Here is a 15,720-nt window from a genome sequence, read left to right on the forward strand (position 1 = left end):
GTAAATTGTTATATATACCTCCCTTCTTCAAAATAGTTTTGTTTCCAAATACTTAATTATTAGCTGTCATACTGAATGAGTTACCCTGAGGCATAGCTCTTATAACCTGTTTTATTTATCTTTAAATTTCTCTTAAACCCTTCTATACATCAGTAAACTAGATGTAAAAGTTAAAGTCGGGTGTGCTGTAAATTAAAAATATAAAAATATAATAATAAAGATGGGCGAGGGTAATGTGCTGTGAAATTGTGTAATTTACTCATGGGAAGCTTTACAAATCGGAAATACTTGTCATAGTGGCCTAACTCATCAACACCACATGTACGAAATATACAAAATGTATAATATTACTTTCTAACATTATCAACGATTGATTTCTTAATTAATGGTATAATTTTAGACTTATCCAAATCAATTCATTATAAGAGATGAACGGCAATAAATTAGAGTCGAAAAGTCATGGTCAACAAAGAATTACGATAGCAGGATGGAGATAAATATATTAGTAAATTTTAATTTCTTTTTTATGTCCATATTTAGTCAAGAAAAAGTAGGTCTCCGACCTATCAATCCTGTTTAGTTATATTAAATTATGATTAAGACTAGTTCAATCTAGCTTTATCAAGGTCAAGTCAATTCAAATGAAGTTTAATATGTTCAGAGTCCAAGTTGAATTAAGTAAGCTTGGACAAGTTGAATTTGGTTGTTGGCTTGAGCCAAGATTGAAATGAATCGGTTAGAGCTTTAGTCAAGTCAAATCAAAACAAAGTCACATTTAGTTGAGTCGGAGTGGGTCACATTCATCTAAGTCGGGATCGACCCACTTTTAGTTAGAATTGGAATAGACTTATATCAATCCTTGATCGATCAAGACAAGGTTGGTCCTAGCTTAATCAAGACCATGTCAAGTTAGGTGTAGTTGAGTCTACTTAGACCTAAGTTGAGCCAAGTTGATCTAGACCTAGTTAAGTTGATTCGGCCCAAGCGAGTTGAGTCAAGTCAAGTTGAATTAGTGCGAGTCAATGTCCATGAGTTAAGGCCGACCTCCATTTAGCCAAATCATGTTAGGCTTAGGTGGGTCCTAGTATGATCAAGACTAAGTTAGGCTTACCTCTATCAAGATTATGTCAACCCGAGCCCATTAAGCCTAGGTCCAAGTTGAACAAAGTTGACCAAGACTCGATCGAGATGAGTAGGCCTGAGCCAATCAAGCCAAGCTTACCCGATTCCAAGTTAAGTCGAGTTAATGTGGGATCACGTTCAATGAAGTTGGGTTAGGCCTATGTCGAGTCAAGTTTGATTAGGTTCAAGTTGGATTGAGTCCATGTAGTGCTGAAAGAAATTAGGTCAAATTTTGGTCAAATTAATTTGAGTTGAGACATCGGATCAGATGCATGACAACACAAAGTTGGATCAACCTCATCAAATCGAGCATAATCTACTCAAGTTCAATCAAGTCAACCTGACTAAAAATACAAAAGTCGATGAATTTAAGAATGAAAAAGATAGTCAAATTCTTATTATTACGTGCAATTTAAGTAATTAGATTACTCTAATTAAATTTTAAAATTTCAATTTATTTCAAAAAATTTCTTACCTAAACATATTTCATTATAAAACATTTTAAATTATTCAAAAAATAAACTACCCTTTTCTTAAAAAAGAGACAACAAATACAAAAATTAAGATCAATCCCGAATTGATTCGGAAAACAAATTAGAATATCTTGTGATGGTGATGGACCTATAACTACCGCATGTAAAGCCTGGAAACAAATTTATTTAGAAGGGTATTTGTGGAAATATATAATAGAAGGTGGTAGATTATTTAAGATGGAAGGTATAAGTAAGAATTGGCAAGTTGATATGAGTAGGATGTGTAGCAAATCAACCAACATCTAAATAACTCTGTCCCAACATTCTCCATCCTCTCTTTCAGACCTATCATTTCTAACCATATATTTGGAAGATTTTTTTTATAATAATTTCTAGAAAAATGAAATTAATCTATGTATAAACTAAAATAAAAATTTAGATAATTGTATAGAAAAATATTAATTAATTTTAACTGATGAAAAAATAATTTTTAATTTTCCTTTATTATTTTTTAAATGTTATTATATAAAGAAACTCACTCAAAGAGAATCATAAATGCTATTAAGTATGGACATAACTGGAAACGGTAGTACCTTTTCCATTAAATGTAACGAAAGTCTGTTTCCAATTTCACAACCGAACCCAACAACTCACAGAAAACAGTTATTAGGTTACTTTAATGGTTCCTAAAGAAACAATGTCACATGGTGGAAAATGACATTCTTTTTTGTTTGTTCCTATTAGTAGTGTTAGTATGTTACCAACTAAGGTGTGATCTTTTCATTAGTAGATGAGTTTTTCAACACCAGCAGCTACCTATTAGAACCCATTTAAAATCTATATTCATTAATTGAAGTTGATATCTTTTTTTATGAACATTTCTCCTAAAAAAATTGGTTTTTGTCAACTTTTGCATTCCCCTAAAATTGATTTTTTTTATGAACGTAAAATAATCTTGAGTTTAAGAATTCTTTTATTAATATATATATATATATATATATATATATATATATATATATATATATATAAATACAAGATGATTGTTACATAGAATGATATTAAAGATTCTTTAGTTCAATTGATAGGGTTTGTGATGAAATATATGGTAGAACTTCTTGCTAAGCCTGTGATGAAGCATATAGTTTAATGTACAATTTGTTATGGTAGAGCTTGTTGCTTAGTCAAAGTTTGAATCATGATAATTATTTGTGTTGTGAGTATATCTTCTCTAATTTATAATTTTGACGATGATATGTCAATGGAATATGATTTCTTGGCTTATATACCTTATTCGGAGGATGTCTTTTCCATTCTCAATAATTTACAAGATTACCAACAACTAGATTCATTTTATAGTAGTTTAAGGAAACTCATTCTACAGGAATTAAAAATAGTTTTTAAATGAACTAATAAATTCTAATACTAAAAATGTTGATTAGTCAATTCAAATTTCAAAAAACCTAGAGTTAGGACAAAAAAGTTAATACTAAATCCTACAAAATTAAAAAAAAAGTTGACTAATAATAAATTTTGTACTCTGGGAATTTGTTTTTTTTATAGTATATAAAGTTCAAATTATAAAAAGATTTTCATAAAAAAGTGCTTAGTTCCATAATATTTTTTTTTGTCTATTTTTACGATATAATTTTATCATAAATTTGACATGACTCCTATTTTCTTTAACAAAATTTTTATGTAATGAAAGATATATCTATAACCACTAGTGTAAAATTGGTCTTTGACGTCACCCCATAGACGTTGGTACACCAAGTAACCAATGTAAATTATTGACCGATGGCATTTTCGTAAATAAATGGACATATAGACGTCTATTAGGAGGGGCCCCGATGTCTATAATATTATAGACGTCGGGGCCCCTCCTAGCAGATGTCTATATGGCTGACATGGTAGGTGAGAAGTTATTTTTTTGCCATATAGACGTCTGTTAGGAGGGTCCCCAACGTCTATAATATTATAGACGTCGGGGCCCCTCCTAACAGACGTTTATATGGCTGACAGGGTAGGTGAAACGTTCACCTAGACGTAGGGGCCCCTCTAAACCGACGCCTATAAGCCCCGCGAATATGAATTTTTAAATCAGAAAGACGTCATATTAGTTAGGGCCCCGACGTCTATACTATTATAGACATCGAATCCCCTCAGCACCCGACGTCTACAGCCAGTTATAGTGCAAAACGCGAACCCGCGAGGAGTTACGCTCACTGTTCATCTTCTTCCTCGCGTTTTCTCTTTGAGACATTGCATTTCCAGGTGCGTTTCCTCTTTTTTGGACCGTTTGAATTTACTTTTACTCTGATTAAATTACTCTTTGATGAAATATCTTCCATTTGAACCGATTAAAATTCATTTTCGTTTCGTTTTGGTGCAGTTTCTGACGTGTGCTTGGGCGCCGTTTTTGACTCTTTTTGGCCTACGTTTTTGGGCATGCATTACTCCATTTCCCTGCATTGCTTTTTTAATCTGCTTAAAAGGTTAGCTTCTTTGTTGATAACTTTTTTGTATGCATGTTATTGACTTTTGTGTATGCATGTTATTGGCTCTTACGTATGCATGTTTTTGGCTTTTAGGTATGCATGTGTTATTGGCTTTTGAATATGCATGTGATAGTTGTGTTATTATAATTGGCATGTTAGATTATAAGTATCAAATCATTGAGTGAAACTTAGTTCCTGTTTGAAATTTAACACAAACGATTAATCTTTTAATCATTTGTATTAAATTTTGAATTGTCTGATTGGACAGTTTGGGAAAATTATTTTTCATAATTTGCTATAACATGTACGTTGGAGTTTATGGATAAGATTGATAAAATTTCGGTTCAGTATTTGTGTTGTTCTCTGGATGCATATTTGATTGTGGTCATCCTTGACTACTCTCATTTCGTGTATTTTGGAGACCAATGCAAAATGCTGCCGAAATCTTATCAAATTTATGATGTAGACTTCTTTGCATGTGTCTTAGCAATTTATGAAAAATAATTTTTTCTGAATGGGTAGGGCCTAACCTTGTGAAAGTTAAAAAATTGAATCTGATGAAGTATGTTACGAACATAGTATGGATCGAAGCTAGATGAATGAACGTCGCATCGGTGAAGAATATGAGAAGGGTGTTTCGGAGTTCTTGCAATATGTTGAACAAAATGCTAAGTCTGTTAACGAGACATATTTTTGTCCTTGTGTTCGTTGTCTTAATCAAATACGGCAAGACTTAGGCAATGTGCGTGACCATCTATTCATGTTCGACATAATGAGAACTTATACCGTTTGGACTTGGCATGGAGAATTACTAGACCAGCCTACCATGTCACGAGGAACGAATTATGTGGAAGAATGGATGAGTGATCATTTAGAGGACATGATACGTGATGTCGGTGAAGATAATTTTGCAAGAGCTAATTTATATGATTCTCTTATAAATTATTCAGAGCAACTGTTGTTCCCAGGATGCTCGAACTTTACACGTCTGTCTGCAACTTTGAAGTTGTTTAGTTTAAAAGAAAGGAATGGATGGACCGATAAAAGTTTCACAGAGTTGTTGGAGTTGTTGAAGGAGATGCTTCCAGAAAATAATACTCTACCTATTCGTAATTAGGACGCAATTTTTTTTTTATGTCTAATGGGTCTTGAATATCAAAAGATACATGCTTGTCCTAATGATTGTTTTTTGTACATAAAGGAGTTTGCTTCACTAAAGTATTGTCCAACATATGGTTTATCCCGTTTTAAAAAGAAATATGACAGAAACACTGCTGATGAAGGTAATGATGGTGCACCTGCTAAGGTGATGTGGTATTTGCCTATAATACCTAGGTTCAAACGTATGTTCTTTGTTAAAGAAGATGCAAAGAACCTTAAATGACACTTTGTCGGAAGAAAGTGCGATAATCTTCTTCGACACCCAGCTGATTCACCACAATGGAGGAAGATTGATGAAAAATTTCCAGAATTTAGTGCAGATCCAAGAAACTTAAGACTTGCACTTGCAACTGATGGTATGAATCCTTATGGGAACTTAAGTAGCAAACATAGTTCATGGCCAGTTATGTTGATGATATACAATCTTTCTCGTTCGTTGTGCATGAAGAGAAAATATGTAATGTTGTCCATGATGATATCGAGTCCTAGACAACTTGGAAATGTATTGATGTTTACTTAAAACCTTTAATTGATGATTTGAAATTGTTGTGGGAAGAAGGGGTGGAAGTGTTTGATTCACATGTTGAAGAACAGTTCCGTTTGCGTGCAATGTTGTTTTGCACTATAAATGATTTCCCAGCGTATGGAAACTTGAGCGGTTATAGTGTTAAAGGTCATTTTGCATGTCCCATATGTGAAGAAAACACTAGTTACCTTCAATTAAAGCATGGTCAGAAGACGGTATATACAAGACATCGAAAATTCCTTCCTCGTAATCACCCTTATCGTAGATTGAAAAAAGCATTTAATGGATGTGTTAAGGATGAGGTTGTGTCCAGACCCCGAAATGGTGAAGAGGTGTACAACAAAGTCAAAAACATCGACATTGTGTTTGGAAAACATCATAAAAGTACCTTTGCAAAAAACATTTGGAAGAAACGGTCAATATTTTTTAATCTTCCATACTGGTGTAAACTTGATGTTAGACATTGTATTAATGTGATGCACATTGAAAAAATTTTTGTGACAATGTCATTGGAACTTTATTAAACATGAAAGGGAACAACAAAGATGGAATAAAAGCACGACAAGATTTGATTGACATGGAAATCCGATCTGAGTTACATCTACAGATAATAGGAAGACGCACCTATCTGCCCCCAGCCTGTCACACTCTTTCTAAAAAAAAATACAAAGTTTTTGTAACTGTTTAAGAAGTGTGAAGGTTCCACAAGGTTATTCTTCAAATATTAGTAACCTTGTTTCTATGCAAGAGTTAAAGTTAGTTGGTTTAAAGTCTCACAATTGTCATGTATTGATGCAACAATTGTTACCAGTTGTTATTCGAGGCATATTACCTCCTTCTGTTAGGGGTATTCTGACACGTCTGAGTTTGTTCTTTAATGCCATTTGCAAGAAAGTTATTAACCCTCGAGGTTTAGATCAATTGGAAAATGAAGGAATAAGACTACTATGTGAATTGGAGATGTATTTTCCACCTTTTTTTGATATCATGGTTCATTTGATTGTTCATCTAGTCAGAGAAATTCGAATATGTGGGTCGGTCTTCTTAAGGTGGATGTACCCAGTTGAAAGATACATGAAGATCTTAAAGGGATATGTCAAGAATCAGTATCGACCATAAGCTTCAATCATAGAGCGATACGTTGCAGAAGAAGCCAATGAATTTTGTTCAAGTTATATGCCAACTTGTGAACCAGTGGGTTTTTCCAAGAGCAGACATGAAGGAAAATGTGAAGGTAAGGGTGTTCGAGGTGTGAGAATTCAAAGTGTTAGTAGAAAAGAAGTTGACCAAGCTCATTTGTACATCTTAAACAACACTGTTGATGTGATTCCTTACATTTCTGAACACATTAATGAAATAAAGGCATCACACCCAAGAATGAGTGAAAAATGACTTGTTAATGAACATGTCAAAACCTTCTTACAATGGTTTAAGAAAAAGGTTTATGCGACTCCACATGTTTCTGAAAGTTTATTGAGGTTATCCCGTGGGCCGAACACAGATGACATTACATATGGTGGGTACTATATAAACAATATTTCTTTTCAGACAAAGCTAGAAAATGACAAAAGTAGAGTTCAAAATAGTGGCGTTACACTACAAGCTGAGGCTGTGCACTTTGCTAGTTCTAAAGACAAAAATCCAATCACAACATCCATGAGTTATTTTGGAATAATACAAGAAATATGAGAAGCTGATTATGTCAGTTTTAGAGTCCCAGTTTTCAAGTGTAAATGGGTTGATATAAATTCTAGTGTCATGACAGATGACTTTGGTTTCACATTGGTAGACTTGAACAAGATGAATTACACTGATGAACCATTTATCATGGCTAGTCAAGCAAAACAAATATTCTACGTAAATGATCCAGCGAATAAAAAATGGTCAGTGGTTTTAGAAGGAAAAAACATGCAAGGATATGATGATGAAGATTCTCTTGATATACTTGAGACAACATATGTTGCTTCAAGACTCATTGAAGACTCAGTTGATGACGTTGCCGATGACATCCAGGCAATTCGTAGCGATCACAATGAAGGGATCTGGGAGAAAACAATATCTTAATAGGTTGTGATATTTTTTGTAATGACTTTATATGTAGTTTCATCATATTTGAATTATTACTAACCTTGTATATATTTTTCAGGTATGTCGGCCTCAAACTCAGGATCAAGACAGACCAGACGTGGTCGAGGCGTCACACGATTGCCAGATGTGACATCCGGACGCGTTGATGGGCAGAGGAGACATGTTGACATTGGCTTCAGATCAGGTCAGGCATCAGGGCCAAATGCTGATAGATTTAGGAGTTATCTGGGTAAGTTAGCAAAAAGTCGTGTCTCTATCCTTCATGCATCTTGGGATGACGTCCCAGAGGTCGAGAAGAACCTCTTATGGCAAGATATTGAGGTATGTTTACTTAAAAGAATTTTGATATACTTATTTCTTTTATCTTATTATGTCATTAACATGTTTTTTGTTTTAAACAGCAACATTATGATATTCCAAACACAATACAGATTAGAAAGAAAGTGTTTCGCATATAACGATAAGATTGAGGGATTTCAAGACAAGGCTGACACGACTATATGTCTTTGGAGACAGACAACATGAAAATCCATGTCAGCATTATACCTTCACAGAGGAGGAGTGGATACAGTTTCGTGCATCTAGAGAGTCTGAGGAATGGAAGGTATGTTTCTTAACATCTACAAAGTCTTCCATTGAGTTTTTATGATTTTACACTTATAAATATACATGGTTTCACAGGGTAAAATGTTAGCCGCCTAGAAAAGGCAAAGGCTAAACGATGCATCACACTTGTTATCACGAGGTGGTTATGCAAAACTGGAAAAGAAAATTAGAAAGTCTCAAGCGGATGCCTTGGGGCTTGAGTCCCCGGACCTAGCACCTGCACCTGTTAGGTAAGAGCTGTGGAGGCTGGTCGGACTAAATCTGATGGAAACATGATATCTTCCTCAGCTGCATTGATCTTACAAAGAATTGTAAGTTCAAATTCTAAACATTGTTTGATGAAGTGGTTGTTGTTGTTGATATTAATGAGCTCAACACCAAGAAAAATCCTACGATCTCTAATCTCCAAAAGGATGAACGAATTATAAAATATCTCAAAGAGAACGGAGAGAAAGTTTTAGAAAAAAAAATTATAGAAAAAATATGTATTTTAAAATAATTAAACTTGTTTATAAAAATAATATTTGTATTTTAAACTTTTAATATTAAAATACTCTAGTCTCATTATTTAATAATTTTTCATCATTATTATTTTGTTTGGATGACTAGCAATTTTATATTGTATAAGTAATGAGCACAAATTTATTTTTTTAAAAGGTTTAACATGTTAATGCATATAATAGAATTAAATTTGAAAAACATTTCGATCAAACTAAAAGAAATTTCATCATTTTTTATACATTTTCTCATTCGGCTCCCATGAAAAATAAAATTGTTTTTAAAAATATATTTCACTAACTATAATCTATTTAGGATTTTTTCCAATCTTTATTTTTTTTATCAATAATTTTCTACATAATAACTTTTGAATTTATGACAAACTTTTTTGCAATTTTCAGTTTTCATGTAACATCACTTACATAAAATAAGTTTTAAAAAAAACAATATACTTTTTTTATTCTAAATTTTAAGAATAAATAATAGTTTCGTATCATAGTTCTCCATTTTACAATATCTTAATAAAACATTAATTGAAATATATATTATTTTATCTTTTGGAAATGGTATCGTTATGTTTAATTCGTCCTTTTCTATTGTTATACATTTTTTATCAATTTCTATATTTTCTTATATCACGAATTTTCACGAACTTCATTTGAGTGTTTTATTTATTCAATAGTCATTTCTAATAAATTATTTTTATCAATTTCAATTTACAAGCTTAAGAACTTCCTTTATTTCCAATACAATTTAAGAGTTATGTTTTGTAATTTTCTCATTTTGATATATTTTGAACATTTTGAAAACAACTTATCATAAAGGAATTTTCGTTTCCTCAAAATCTTATAATACTAGTGCAAAATTGGCTTTTAACGCCACCTCGTAGACGTCAGACCACAAAATAAGCAACGTAAATTATTGACTGGTGGTATTTTCGTAAATTCTCATGTCACCGTATTCGTTTTCATTGCCGGTTGGAATGAAACTATGCAAGGACCCAGATTCGGTTTTCGGTTGAAATGCGAGGTCCAAAAGACACAACCTTTTCTATGACGAAACTAGCAAAGGAAGAAGGGGCTACTATGCTACCCAAAGACACGAGTTGCAGTAGACGTCCGTTAATGTCATGTCTGACGTCTATTAGATGTCGGTTAATGCCATGTCTGACGTCTATAAAGACGTCGGACCTGTGGAGTTCGACGTCCCATTAACGTCACGGGTGTTGCTCCCTCCACCACCACACCTTTCTCCCTCCACCTCCCCTTTACTATTTTGTCCCTCAGTAAAATTTTATTTTTAGGGTTATTATTTTTTAATTTTACCCATTCACAACCTATTTCACTAATAACCTATTCTAGTCCCGATGAGTAAAATACTTTTCTTTCATTTTAACATTATATTTCTTCCTCTCTTTCTTTCGTCGTTGTGAGATACTACAAGTTGCAAAGGTTGGTGGTGGTGGAAAGAATTGTCAAGCAGTCTCCCTCTCGTGGTGCATTGTCGCTCTCGTGGTGCAGTGCGTGGAGTGGTGGAGTGCGTGTCGTGCTTCCTCGTATTCAAATAAACCTTGAAATAAAACCCTAAAATAAAAAATGTAACCTTTAAACGGAGGTGACATCCTTCAACGGATGTCAACATCCTTCAACGGATGTCAACATCCTTCAACGGATGTCAACATCCTTCAACGGATGTCAACATCCTTCAACGGATGTCAACATCCGTTGAAGATGTTACCTCAGGTTACGTTTTTTATTTTAGAGTTTGTTTTATTAGGGACATCCGTTAAAGGATGTCACCTCCGTTGATGTATACTTCCTCACGCTGGTTAATGCTCTGGACGCTCTCGGTGTTCCTCCACACCACGGCGACAATGGAAGCTTTCAAACCAAAAAAAAACTGGGAAGAAAAATGAATGGAAGTGCGGGAGGTGGGGAGGTGAAACGAAAATGGGGAAAGGAGAAGAGAGTTCCGTGGGTGGGTGCTGGGAAAGTAAAATTAGGGTTTCAAATTATTTAAAATAGGATAAAAGTAAAAATCTTTTTAACTTAAGGATATAATTGTATTTAAAATAATGTGGGGAGGTAGAGGAAGTATAGGGTGGTGGTGGAGGGAGCAACACCCTAACGTCACCCATAAAGACGTCGGATCAGAATCTGACGTTAAAAGCCCAAAATAACATATGTCTAAAACCCGCACTGGTGTAAAATAATTACAACCTTATTGCGAAAACACTGTGGGTTAGCATTTTTACAAATTTTAAAAAATAATCTAAGTTATTATTGAATATTGTAATAAAAAATTTATAAAAAAATAAATTCTTTAAACTTATATGTGAAAAAAATAATTATATTAAAAATAATTTAAAAAATTTTGTACCCTAATATATAACAAGGAGGAATCTTTGATATGTTAATTTTTTAATTATTCTCATTTAGTTTATCATCGCTCAATAAATATCAAGATATTAATACAACTTTTCTGTTAGTGAACCTAAGAGGAAGACCAAATTTTCCTTACTTTAAACACGAACCTATATATATATATATATATATATATACATACATATATATATATATATATATATATATATATATATATATATATATATATATATATATATTCTCATAGTTTTTGGAATTCAAAATTTTAATAAAAAAACTATTTTAATAGTTACTGTTAAGCACCTTTGGTTAATTATTATTAAATTATCAACTACTCAATTTTACTTGTAATGAATATGACCAGAATATCTTTAGCTATAGTCTTTAGGTTTTTAATTATATATTTTGGAACAAAAAATTATAATAGTTATAAATGAGTTTAAAAAAATCTTAAAAATAGAAAATGTTAGGATATAATATAGTTCATGTTACTATTGTCCCCATCCCAACAAAATTTCTCGTTTGGAAGAAGAAAGGCATCATAAACTGAATTTGTATTCTCTAAGTAAGATTGAAACTACGTACACATGATTGATGTTGAACACATCAAATATATATAAGAAAAAAGTGTCATTGTTTACATATTGTTGAGTTTGAATTGATGAAGCAATCCTCTGGAATAGTGTCTAAAGATGGCTTCCAAGAACTGATTCTGTCATGATCACAATCACCACCAACTTGTAAAATTCTTCTTCCTCTCAACTTCACAGCATGCAGAAATTCCTCCATTGAACTCTGCTGCCGAGCTTCATCAATGCACCTCAACATCCTCTTCAACTCTTGCTGACTCATCACCACGCTAATCCTCACACCCCCACTTTTACAACTGCCACCATTTTTCACCATCAACCTCATCACCTTCTTCTTCATCATCCTTTCTTCCATCTCTGCTGCTTCCAACTTGGACAATATTCGAACTACCTTTACCTTCTCATTATTCTGTGCTGATATGTTGCTTTTCCTCAAACAGTTTCCCATGTTAATGATGTAAGTTGCAGAAGAAGAAAATATGGCGAGATAGGGTATGAAAAGTGAGCTATAAATAGAGAGAAAGAACATGGGGTATCCGTTTGTTGCGCCGTATGATGGAGATATAAAAAAAGTGAGATTCTCTTGCTTCTTTTCATCATCACTATCAATTGTCTGTGCATGCTTTTTCATTTCTTTCATACCTTAGAAATCAATATTTTAATGGTGGAGACGCGTCTATCACCTTAATTAACCATAACTCTTGTTTCAAAAAAAAAAAAAAAGCTTTGGAATCATTTGAGTTACATATATAGTTTTACAAAAAATGTAATTTTTATTGATTGATTTTATCCATACCTATGTATAAAGAAGATTTTTTATTTTGGTGTTCACATTTGTTTTTCAAATTAACTTTTAAATAATTTCTTAAAAATTTATACCAATTTATTGAGGAGATTCCATTTTTTGTTGTGTCCACGTTCATTTTTCAATTTTACCCTTTAAATAAAGTTTTTTAAATTAAAATAACTATTTTATTAATTTTATATTTTAAGTAACTACTTTTTAAAATTTGACATTTTTTATTAGATCATTCTTTTAATTATAAAACTATTTATAAAATGAATAAAAACTATTTACAATAAAATTATAAATTTATTTATATTTAATTTTATAATTATAGTAATAATAATAATAATAATTTTACTACTTTTTGTTGTCATAGAAAAATAACACATTTCTTCACCAGTTCTTTATAAAAAAAGTTATTGTCGAACAAGATTATTTTATATCTATAATATGCAACAAATAATAATCATAGTCTGTTAGAGGCAATAAAAGATTGCCACGTTTGGTAAAGTTGACAACAATTTACAATAATTATTTGGTTTAACATTGCATCTAACATAAATCCCGTTTGGATTTTCTAATTTAAAATATTACTTTAATCTCTATTTACAAAAAAAAATAGTTTTGACCCAAAATCGGTTTTATAAAATCGTAAATTTAATATTTAGAAATTAAAAGCATTAAGTTTAATTATTTTAAAAATCGTATTTAAAATAATTTTGTTTTACTCTAAGAAGAAAAACGAAAGCTAAACGCTCTACAGTGCTGCTATAACGATAATTGGATCATTCTATTAAGAAAAGAGTAGCGTTTGAACTTTTATTACGCCGTTTGCCCCAATAGAACGTAAGATTTGGTCAATTGCATTAATTAGTGTATAATTCTAAATTAGCGACGGTTATGCCCTCATATTACTGCTTAAAACGCGCTAATATTCAACTGCTACTTTATAGTCACTTAATTTCATCACTTTCATTTTTTATATACTACAAAGTTTTTTCTTTATCTATTATAGACTCCGCATTATACGAGGGGAATATGAAATTCAATTTTTGTTAAGAAATTCACAATGAAAAATGTTAGTGATTTTACCTCGATTAAATAAAATTAAGATAAGTTTAAAATCTATTTTTTAAAATAATATTTAAAAATTTTAAATTTTATCTTAACAAAATTTATTATTTATTAGATTTATCATAGTTATCAAACAATTATTAATGAATATTCTTATACTCAAAATATATATACTTCAACATAAAAAGTAAAACATATGTCTTTTCTTATGTTGGTTAAAAATAAAATAAATTTACATAAAGACACAATTCTCATCTTAAATATTGATTTTATAAAATTATTAATAAACAAAAATATGTAAAAATAGTTTGGAATCATTTTAATTCTAATAAACATAATTACATAGAGAAAGTGAATAAGGTTGTTTGTCGTAGAAATTGAATGCTAATGATTTTAGAAGAAAAAATCGACACAGTAAAGCACAAAAAAACATGAAATATAAATATGATTGCTTGCACTTTAATTCTGTTGTCCCCACACTAAAGTTGATGCCAGTAACCATGTTTGCATTCCTCTCCATATTTCAATTCCACCCATCACAAAGTCAATTCGAGACCAAAAACTGATGAAGAAAATATATTGTTTTGAGTTACGGTCAAGTTTGATTATCTTCTAAGTTTGATTATCTTCTCGTCTAAGAGAAATGTGCATTGCGTGAATTTGGGTATCAACCTATAATTGCTGTAGTTTAGTCTCTAATATAATCTTAGTCATTATTTTCAAGAATCTAGAATATTGAGTAACCTTTTAAGAGAGTTTATACATTATGAGAATTACAACATCACATGAGAGGTGGATTGAAGGTTAAGTTCTACAATCTCCTATTTGACATGTTAAAAAATATATAAGAAAATTACTTTATATGTTTTTTATATTAATCAACTCATTAATTGGTATCTTACTTTGTCATCTTACTTATATTTGTTTATTTAAAAATATAAGATTTTGAAATTAATATATGTTGGAAATCTCGTATCAATTAAGAATAATTTATTATATATAAATGAGTATAAATCTTATATTACAAGCTAGTTTTGTAAGATTGAGTTAGACTTAAAATTCATTTTTTATTATGATATTGTTAAAACTTATCTTAGCGAAATTTCTTGGTTATAGAATCTATTATTTCACCCGTTATCGGAACATCCATTAATATCTATAGTTACGCTTAAAATGAATATACCTTGACATGAAAGAGATGGATTGAAAATCTTACCTCAATTAGAAATAAGACAAATTCAAAATATACAAGTAAGTGTAAATCTTACCTTATAAATTAATTTTGTAAAATTAGGTTAGACTTAAAATCTATTTCTTAATAATATAAAATAATAATGTGGTTAAGGTAAAATAACAAATAACTCTATTATTTTAATTAAAAACATGTTGAATAACGAAATTATCCTAAATATTTTTAAAAGATAGTTATCATTTTACATTAAAATATCACTTGTATTAATTACAAAAATTCATATTTATTACATAAAGATAAATAGAGATAAAACAAAGATAGCCACATAACAATATAAATATAAAACTTGTAAGTATTGAATAAACTAAAAAAATTAACAATTAAGATATGTGAATTTATTGAGGATTTAAAACTTAATTAAACAAATAAACTCCTACTAACAAAAGTTTGGCCCTAAGATAAAGAAATTTGAAGAGGGAGTTTATCTATGATAGTTATAACTAGCTACAATGAATGTGGGCATAATTTAAGAGTCAAAATAAATTTGTGATAAGGTAAAGAAATGTAACGTGAGCATGGTTATAGCAGAAGACATGGTTTTTATTCAGCCATGCATATATTTATTGTTGAATCATTGTATTTGGTCCCATTTAGTATTTGAGTTGTTGATCTTTTTAAGGGTCTTTTACGTGCATAAATAGTAACATATGCCTGCCATAATTGG

General features: G+C 31.1%; 1 protein-coding gene and 1 pseudogene across 1 annotated transcript; one reads left to right on the forward strand and one right to left on the reverse strand.

Moving 5' to 3' along the window:
* The first annotated feature begins 6,569 nt into the window (after positions 1-6,569).
* Positions 6,570-7,841, forward strand: LOC148193095 (uncharacterized; annotated as a pseudogene).
* A 4,014-nt stretch (positions 7,842-11,855) lies between these two features.
* Positions 11,856-12,408, reverse strand: LOC148193096 (uncharacterized). The gene has a single exon (XM_088097936.1). It carries the CDS (start codon positions 12,389-12,391, stop codon positions 11,984-11,986), a length of 408 nt encoding a protein of 135 aa, XP_087954062.1. The 5' UTR covers positions 12,392-12,408; the 3' UTR covers positions 11,856-11,983.
* Positions 12,409-15,720: the final 3,312 nt, after the last annotated feature.

The sequence above is a fragment of the Vigna umbellata genome, chromosome 9 (genome assembly GCF_029865625.1).
Source record: "Vigna umbellata cultivar VRB3 chromosome 9, Vumbellata_1.0, whole genome shotgun sequence".
Lineage (NCBI taxonomy): Eukaryota > Viridiplantae > Streptophyta > Magnoliopsida > Fabales > Fabaceae > Vigna > Vigna umbellata.

What these genes read in the sequence shown, in the direction of transcription:
- LOC148193096 (XM_088097936.1), bottom strand. Translation starts at nt 12,391, where the DNA reads ATGGGAAACTGTTTGAGGAAAAGCAACATATCAGCACAGAATAATGAG.